Source organism: Orycteropus afer, unplaced genomic scaffold, assembly GCF_000298275.1.
Source record: "Orycteropus afer afer isolate SDZICR_OR568_19922 unplaced genomic scaffold, OryAfe1.0 scaffold00203, whole genome shotgun sequence".
In the NCBI taxonomy this organism is placed as follows: Eukaryota; Metazoa; Chordata; class Mammalia; order Tubulidentata; family Orycteropodidae; genus Orycteropus; species Orycteropus afer.
Window position 1 is genome coordinate 4,608,919 of NW_006921790.1, and position 9,966 is coordinate 4,618,884.

The 9,966-nt window shown below is 43.4% G+C and overlaps 1 protein-coding gene across 1 annotated transcript in view; it reads left to right on the top strand.

Annotated features, from left to right (window-relative positions):
• Positions 1-3,484: 3,484 nt before the first annotated feature.
• Positions 3,485-9,966, top strand: part of LOC103203151 (phosphofructokinase, platelet) — a 120,914-nt gene continuing 114,432 nt past the window's right edge. The window contains exon 1 of the mRNA XM_042781955.1: positions 3,485-3,590. Within this exon, the coding sequence (XP_042637889.1) occupies positions 3,485-3,590 (106 nt within the window). The remainder of the gene's footprint in view (positions 3,591-9,966) is intronic.

Genomic DNA, 9,966 nt, shown 5'->3' on the forward strand with positions numbered 1-9,966 from the left:
GTCTACTCTTCTATGTGAAAATCTATCCTTTTCAGGATCAGAACAACAAGGGCTAGAGCAGAGCTGTTTTTAGGACGTATCACTAGCTTTCATATTTATTGCAGAGGTGAAGAATGAAGATAGGTCATCATGTACATGTTTCTATTTCATCTTGAACTGGTAGGGCTTAGTGATCTATTTCTAAATAATCAGCCAATGAAAACAATATGACTCCCGAAGATGCAATGCTCTTGTGCATGGGGTCCCTGTGAGTCAGGGGCTGACTGGACAGCAGCTTACAACATTCAGTCTTCTACACTTGATTATGTGCTGGGCTTAGTGGTTATCACCTAACAAATAAAATCAAGAAAAAGAGATGGAGTATCTCTACTGAGATTAAGTTACAAGAGACCTTTTTGAGTTCTGTCTACTGGCATTCTTTCTCTCTTTGGTTCTTATCCATACTTGCTCTGAGAAGGAGAAGGCCACCTGGCAAGGGCTAAGGGCAGCCTACAGCCAACAACCAGGAAAGCACTGAAGCCCTCACTTTAATAGCCCTCAAGAAACTGAATGCTGCCAATGCCATAAAACTGCAGACTCTGGGCCTATACTTTGTTGCAACCTTGTGAGATACTGTGAAACAGAGGACCAAGCTAAACATGCCTGGATTCCTCACCCACAGAATACGTGATATAATAAATGTGTTGGTATAAACTCCTTTGTTTTGGGGTAGTGTGTGAGGTCTCAATAGAGAATACACATGTCATATTCTCCTGGACATAGTCTGTGCAGTAAATATGGCATGCAATTTTTCTCTGGTGGTGCAGTGCTTAAGGCATTTGACCACTAGCCAGAAGGCTGGTGGTTCAAATCCATCAGCTACTCCTCGGAAGGCAGCTTGGGCAATCTATATCCATCGTGATGTTGTTGTTGTTGTTGTTGTTGTTGTTATATGCCGTCAAGTAGGACCCGACTCATAGTATCCCCTCCTTGGTTTTCTGAGGCGGTATCACTACGGAAGTAGATTGCCCAACCTTTCTTCTGAGGAGTGGTTGGTGGGTTTGAACTGCCAGCCTTCTGGTTAGCAGTCAAATGCCTTAAGCACTATGATACCACCTTGGAAATCTAAGGAGGAGTCCCTATGAGTCGGATCCGACTCAACAGCAGTGAGTTTGGCATTCTTTTTTTTTTTTGGAGGGGGGGTTTTCTAAAAGCAAACTTGGAAAAACAACAACAATTAAGAAGTATCAAAATAAATATATTGCAATATGAAAAATAGGAGCTCTGGTAGCATAGTGCCTAAGGCACTTGACTCACTAGCCACTCCTCAGAAGGAAGGTTGGGCAATCTACTTCCATAGTGATACTGCCTCAGAAACCCAAGGAAGGGTTGCTATGACGGGTCTGACTCAATGGCACATAACAACAACAATATGAAAAATGAGTTGCTGCAGAGTTGACTCTGACTCAAGGTTTGTGCTATGGGTGCCCCAGTAGACTTATGCTCCATAGAGTTTTCAGTGGCTGATTTTTTGGAAGTAGATCAGGAGGCTTTTTCTCTGAGGTGCCTCTGGGTAGAGTTGAACTTCCAACCTACTGCTTACCAGCAGAACATGGTAACCATTTGCACCATCCACAGACTCCATTTCTATGCTAGCTATTGCTATAGGAATACCCTGATAAACTAAGCAAATGTGTCATAGCTCCTCAGATGAATCAAATACCTGACCCACAACTCTTAGACTTAAGCTTTTGCAAAAATAAACATAATCTTGGGGGCCTGGCGCCTGAAATTTTATTTTTTAAAAATTATAACACTTTCATCCCCAAACCAATACTTATTTTGGAAGAAAGCAAGAGAATTCACATAATGAGATAATGGGCGAAATAAAGGACATAAAAACGTCTACATTCATACCCACCCAGGCACACACTATGTCTCAAAAACTAAAAACAAAATAATTGCACAGAGTCAGTTCTGACTCATGGCAATCCCACGTGTTGCAGATTAGAACTGCTCTTGTGAACTTTGGAAGTAGAGCACCAGGCCTTTCTTCTGAGGTGCCTCTAGGTGGGTTAGAACCACCTTTGGTTCCTTTGGTAGTGGAGGGCTTCATGATTTGCACCACCCAGGGACTCCGTACCCTGTCTAGGTCTGCTTTTTCATTTATGAACATACCCTGAAAATATTTCCCTGTCAATAGTTATTATCTTCATAATATTAATAGCTATTGATATTATTGTATTGTATTTTCCACTATATTGTATTTAACCCATTGACAAGTTTGGACTGTTAGCTTGTCTATCATTTCCTAAAGCAACCAAGCTTCAAGTTTTAAACTTTAAAATACCAATTTTATTAAGAAGGTAAAGGACATTTGGATAAAATAAAAATTCAGTGTGCACCCATTTTTAAAGTGTGAGTTGCTCCAGAAAGGGACGAATATTTACAGCTTCTATTCTGACAGCACCAATTCTGTAACTGGGCTGTTGGGTTCCGCAGGCAGAATTGTTAAAACCCTGCTACAGCTCTCCTGAGCCCAGGAAAGGAAAGGCCACCTACTGTGTCATCTTCAAAACCACTCAATGTTTCCTGTTCATCATTACTCACCCAGCTCAGGGCTTAAACCATTTGAGTGGTGGCTCTCAAATTCTGCACTCATCAGAATTATCTATGGGACTTATTAAATACATATATTCCGTAAGAAATACTTTCGTTTCTCATTTTATCTGCTAAGCCTTTCCTATCTCTCCCTCAACTCCCATTGCGATTCTCAGCATCTAGCGCACGCCTGGCTGCGAAGGGGTCTCTAAGGATCGCTCCCCTGGCATTCCTTGTTCAGTTCCCCACCCCCACCTCCTTCAACAAGCGCGGGGCTGTAGTAGCCAAAGATGCGCCAGAGCCTCCGTGGCGACAGGGGAAAATGAAAGCGTCGGTATCTTTGTAGCCAGCAACGCCCACATTCTGCCACCAGCTTGAAGATCCGCTCCCACTTCCTTCCTCTTGGCCGTCAGGCTGGGAGGTAAAACTGGGGAAGCCCGGAGGAAGAAAGCCGGTACCACCAAGGCTCCAGAACGCCTGCCGCCCTGTTAGGAATACAGCAGGAAACCTGGCGCACGCGGAACAGTCTTCCCTCAACTGCCGGGAACCGCTGCGAGCTCGCGGCATGCCTTTCGCCCTGACGTAAGGTCTCAGTGGTGCCAGACGCACCCCCGGCCCCTTCGCTGGCAGCTTGTACACCCCAAACCGAGGTCCCTCAGCCGGGCTGCGGCAGGCTCGCGCTCTCAGCCCGCCCCCTGGGGGCAGGATTGGACGCGAGTCTCTCTGCGTAGGTGATCATTCGGCAGGGCCGCCGCCCATTGGCAGTCGGCGCGGAGCCCTAGAGGAGGCGGGAGGCTGCACAGCTCTAAACGCTGCTCGCAAGGCGGCGGTGGCTGTACGCGGGAGCTGGAACCTCAGCGGTTCCTTGTAACTTATCCGGCCTCTCTCGGCGCCCTTTCTTACCATGGACGCCCCAAGTACACCCAAAACTTCCTTCAGGAAGTTCCTGGAACACCTCTCCGGGGCCGGAAAAGCCATCGGAGTCCTGACCAGCGGCGGGGATGCCCAAGGTGAATAAATGCCTTCCCGGGTTTTTAGCACCGGAGGATGCCGGGGATGAATGAAAGCAGGGACGGAGGCTGCAGCCAGCGCACCCTACGGGATGCGGCCGGCAGGCCGAGGCGCTGGGAGGGGCGGCCCTGCGCCCAAGCGATGAGGTAGGAGGGTTGCGGGTGGGGGCGGAAGCTACCAGGAAGAATCTTCCAACGCCCAGGAATGGCAGTGATACCTGTTGGCCTGACGAGGGCTGGGAGTGGAGCTACTGGAGTCACTAAAGTGAGGGGATAAGGGGGGGGGGGCGTTGTTTGGAAGGTGGAGAAAAAATACAGTGATGAGGTCTTATTTTCCAATTAATTTTGCTGCTCTGCTTTTAATTTTTAAATTGAAATTGACGACTGGGTCGTCTGACATGCCGGACGTCATTCTAATGTGAATCGTGGAATAAAAGCCAAGCTTGCCCACCTAAACTCAGGTAGAGCTTTTTTCGTGGTGGCGGCGGCTTCTGATGCCGCAACTTGCCAGATCAGCTCGGTCTTTGCACCCTTCCGCCCTCTCCGGTCCCTTACCCCTGCTTTCAAGGAAATAAGAAGGAAAAAAAAGGTTAGCTCCCCTGCGACTCCTTCCGCGGATTCGCATCCTCCGTGGCGCGGGGCAAGGAGTGGGCTGTTTTGCTGCATTGCAGGGGCCGCGGCGCGAGCCGGGGGCTCCGCTGGGGTGTTGCCCCTGGCAGCCTGCCACCACTTCTCATTTCGAGATTTTTTTTTTTTTTTTTTTTTTCCCCTTTTAAAGATTCTTCTCCCCTCTTATCTCCTCTTCCTTTCTGGCTCGTGATAAAACCGAAAACAAATGGGTCACCAGGCCTACCCTCTTCCAACCTCTCCTCTGTGAGAAACACGTCCCAACAGTGGCGGCAGTAAGCTAGAGGACTCCCCGGGATGTCAGCAGCGCTCCGCAGTGTAGACTCCAGCCTTCCCCAACCTTCATCACCACACACCCACACCCACACACGCACAAATTAGAGGCTGAGTTTTGGGAGAAAGGGACAACATACAGGGACGAGGATGATGACTAAATATTTAATATTTTAAAAGAAGCGGTGATACGGCCGCACCAGCGGATTTGCAATCCTGCTGTGGGATCAGGATGGACCGTCGGGCCCCAAGTCTGTCTTTTGCATGTGTGGACGCTGGGGTTTCCAGAGGGTGTGATTCCCTAATCTAGTGTAAATCCCCAATTAGTGGCGGAGCCAACAACTGGAAGTAGATCAAAGCTTCCCAGGCAAATACTGCTTTTGCAGTCACTTTGTGCCTTAAAATTTGCTCAGGTTGGAGACTGGATTCCCCGAGTATGTGTGTGTGTTTTCTTCCTTTCTCTTCCACTAGTCTCAGATGAGTTGAAAAGACTCCGGTGGCCGTATTTTGACATTTTTGGAGGTTACACATCGTGGAAGGATGTTTAAGAGATACACTTGAGCTTTCCAATTCCCGCCTGGCCTCGTTGCCCTTGCCGTCTTCACGTCCTTGGCCCGTGACCTGTGACCTTCCCTTTGCCCTTGAGAATGAGCGGCCGGCAGCGGCCCCTGTGTGAAAGCCGGGCCACGCGCCTTCAGCGGCGGCGACAGGTTGTAGAGCTGCGAGGCTCCGGCTCCTCCCCTGGCCGCGCCTTGCCTACGTGATGCCCAGCCCGTCGTCACGGTGCTGGCTCCCCGCCCTCCGCCCTCCAGCCACTCAGCGGTGATAGCGGGGTTCCTAAGGTTGGGCAATCCTACTTCCGTAGTGATACTGCCTCGGAAACCCAAGGAGGGGTCGCTATGAGTCGGGGCCGACTCCACGGCACACAACAACAACAACAACATGGCCTCTTCAAGGCACCGTGGGTAGAGGTAGATTACACTGTAGTGGTTTGTCCCCAGCCCTCTCAACATCCTCAGAGAAGTGCACCTGTGGCAAGGATGGAGCATAGGAAGCTGGTTCTCCCGTGGTCCAGGGCAAGACCCTTCTAGTTCTGTTACTGGCTACAATCTTGGCTCCAGTAACCTTCCCCATCCCAAACAGATTAGCCTTCATCCAAGTTAAGCAATGTTGGTTTAAGAGCCTAGTAAAGTAATTGTCTGTACAAACATTCCTTGTGGATGGCAGGTTTGTTAGAAAAAGAAAATATTGTGATAAAACAAAGGCCAGAATTGTGAACACAGGTTATTTAAATAAACAAGTTATTTAAATAAACACCTTAAGGATGTGTATGTTTAGTGGGAGTGAAGCTGAGACTGAAGAGTGGCTTCTTTGTCAGATGGCTTCAGAAGCATTTGCTTCCACAGACAGTGCCAGCACAAATTTGGAAGCTTCTGGAATGAATCTGATCAGGGGTGGGGAAAGTGAATAAAATGTGGACAAAAAGAGGAATAGACCTTTTCAAGCCACTGGCCTTTCAAGGTCAGGCTTTCAAGTGTATGTTAGAATTAAGGTGCTAAAATATGGGTCGGTCTTTTGAAATTCTTGTCTACAAGTTTGCCAAAATACTTGGTAGTTCATATCCAAGCATGTAAGATAATGGTGTAGTGGAGAGAATTACCATCTTTCCTACTTCTTATCCTGTTACCTGTAACCATAACAAGTTCTAGTACTTGTTATGAATAATAAAGCTCAGTAAATCAATACCGGTTCTCTTAAATGAAAAAGGATACTTTGAAAACAAAAAGCATATCAGAACATTGCTCAGCTATCACAGCCTCAGGTTAATGGGAGATAGCTGCTTTTAGCAACAAACCAAAAACCAAACCAAACTCACTGCCATAGAGTCAATTCCGACTCATAGCAACCTCAATTGGGTTTCCAAGGCTGTAAATCTTTACAGAATCGTTCTTCTGTGGAGTGACTAGTGGGTTCAAACCACTGACCTTTTGGTTAGTAGCCAAGTGCTTTAACCACTACACCACCAGAGCTCTTCTTAGCAATAAGTGCATCAAATATTGTGGCCTGATTATTGTCACATCTTAGCTGTCCCTGGAAAAGCTAATTATGGCTGGTTGCTTGGACACTCACTCTTCCCTCTTGTAGTTATAAGGCCATATACTCACTTTTTCCTTAAACTCCTTGCAAACTGCTATCTTCTCTTGTGGTATTATCTTGGATCTGTTTGAGTGGATACATTTCTTTATGAGAACATCTCCTTACTGTGTGTTCAGGGTCTTATCTTTTCACCAGGAGATTTACAGACTCTTAGAGTAGGTTATTCCTAGAATGTTATCTATTTCACATTCCCCATTCTTTTACCATTTTGTCTTAATTGTAAATAATAACAATGCTTAATTTTCCTGAGATAGAAGACATTTGCTGGTAGCTAATGTTCAAGGAGGACACATTCAAGTCTTCATTTTAAGGTAATTTTCTAAGCAAATGTGAAATTATCATTTAATTCCATGTTGAGATGACCATGCTATTGTTAGTTCCTGTCTAGTTGGCTCTGACTCATGTTGACCCCATGTACAACAGAACAAAACTTTGCCCAGTCCTGCACCATCTTCACTATGCTCAAGTCCACTGTTGTGGTCATTGTATATTTTGAGTGCCTTCCAACCTAGGAAGGAGCTCTGGTAGGTTAATGAATAAGGCATTTGGGTGCTAACCAGAAGGTCAGTGGTTCAAACCCATCACTTGCTTCACAGGAGGAAGATGGGGCAATCTACTTCCATAAAGATTTGCAGCTTTGGAAACACAGTGGGGGTTGCTATCAGTCAGATTCGACTTGATGGCAGTGAGTTTTTTTTTTTTTTTTTTTTTCGATTGCAACCTGGGAGGTTTATCTTCCAGTACTATATTGGGCAATAGTCTGCTGTGATGTCTAGAGTTTCACTGGCTAATTTTCAGAAGTAGATCGCCAGGCATTTCTTTCTGGTCTGGATGTGCCACTGAAACCTGTTCACCATAGGTGATCCTGATGGTACATGTTGAAAATACTGGTGGCATATTTTTCAGCATCATAACAACATACAAGCCTCAACAGTAGACAGGTGATAGAGATGACTTTAACTACTATTTACTGTACATATTTTTTTATTTATTGTAAAACCAAACAAACAGACATACTCACTGCCATTGAGTCAATTCCAACTCTTAGTGACCCGCCTTTGGGTTTCTGAGGCAGTAATCTTCACGGAAGTAGATTGTCCCATCTTCCTGCCGTAGAGTGGCTGATGGGTTTGAACCACCAACCTACTGGTTAGCAGTTAAATGCTTTAGGCACCACACGACCAGAGCTCCTTTATGTATTAGAAACTTTAAAATTCTTATCTCCAGATCTAATTCATCGCTCCAAAATATGCATTTTTATCTCTGTTCTAGAAATAGAGAAAAAGGAATCAGAGATAAATAACTTACTTATGTTCACACAGCTTATAAATAGTAGTACCAGTATTTAAGCCAAGATCTATCTGATTTTAATCCCAGATACTTTGTGTATACTACCATGTCTATATCGTAAAATCTAGATAATGCTTAAAAGTAAGTGAAGCCGGTACAGCTTGCTCAAAATTATGCAGATAACTTTTTGGCAATTTTGTTAGTGGATGAGAAATGTCCTTTTACTATGATAGCAATCAAAGTGGGTAAAATGATATGATGGTTATTACCAAAGTGATCAATATTTTTGCCAATAAAATATGTTTTATAAAATTATAAAATAAAACTGAAAATCCTTTATCTATATTCCTTACCTCCCCACCCCTACCAACTAAGCAAGAATAAATGTCTAAGGTTAATATATTTTTTTCTCTTCCTTCCTATTTTCTATTGTCACAAGAAATGCCTAAAAATTTAAATTGATTTTAATTCCTTTTAGTGCAAGATAAGTCCCACATCACTGGAATAGACAGACTTACCATGATCAAATACCCACCCCAAATGATACTGTATCACATCCCCAAATATGACCCATTGTCTTAGGCACAGTTTGTGGGCTTTAGGAGGACCTTGTATATGGAGGTGCTGAGTAATTTAAATGCACCCTAGTAGTGTAATGGATATGGAAAAGCAGTCTTTATTATTTATGGCAAGATAAACATCAAAACAATATTTATAGAATCACATAAATTAAATGTACATAAATCTTCCCAATAAGAATAACATTTACTGACCACTTAAATGTGTCAGGCACTAAGTGCTTCACATATATTTATCTCTATTTTATGCAGAAGAAACTAAAGCCTTAATATTAACCAACTTCTCTGAGTTCAAAGAGCCTGTAAGAGATGGAGTTGGGGTATCTGACTCCAAGTCTACACTCAACAGCTACAGTAAGAATGTGTGAGTACCAAGGACCATATATATATGTACTGAGCACCACTATATTTCTGGCAAACCAGCACAGTGCTTGGCACATGACAGGGACACAAATATTTGTGGAATGTCTCCGGAGAGTATGGGCTACTTTCTTCCACAAATGGCAGATGACTAGAAGTTCTATCTTCATTTTTAATTAAGTCGTTGAAGTTAAGTAAACCTTCACTAATCAGAAGTGATCTTTTTATCCTCGCAGCAATATCTGTGAATGATTAATGCCTCAACATTAGAAATTTAAACACAATAATCAGAACTGTGAGTTGCTAGTAGACTTAACCTGGATGCTGAGTTGATTTTTCCATTCAACACATATTTATTGAACACAAGTTAGTGTCTTGCTTTGAGTTCCTTTAGTTCCCTGACACTTTGCTTGCATAAGAACCCAGTAAGATGCAAAAGGAGATAGAGAACAATGGACATCTTTCCTTAATTCAAAGCTACTAGGACAACTTAGTATCATGGGACTCTGTACAAATAAGTTATTTGTTGGTATCATTTTAGTTTAAAATATTAATAACTAATTTAGCAAAAATTATTTAATGTAGAAGGCAATGTGATGGAATTATTATTTCATTATGTACTGTGTGGAATCTGTGTAGTTGCATAATTTTTTATAAATCCAGTTGCACTAGTGTGACATATTCAGATGACACTTTTGCCATCTTTCATGAAAACCCATGCGTTTCCCTTGATTATTGAAAACTGAAAGCTTTTGATAGATGACTCAAACCTTTTTTCAGGGAGAATTATTGCTATTTTAAATAAACTGTCAATCTGATGGATTATAAGACAGCATGTCAATTATAAAAAATGAACCTAATGAAGAGCTACAAAAGGGCAAAAATCAGAATTCAAAATTGTACATCCACTGTGATTGTAATTTTGTTAAAATTACATAAAGATCAGAAGACTGTTAAAGAAAGTAGTTGAGTTACTTTTTTTTTTTTTTTTTGGTGTTTTGGTTATTGCCATAAGTCTTTTTTTTTTTTAGGATTTGGGTGAAGATTTACAGAGTAAATTCACTTTTCATACAGCAGTTCACATATACTTT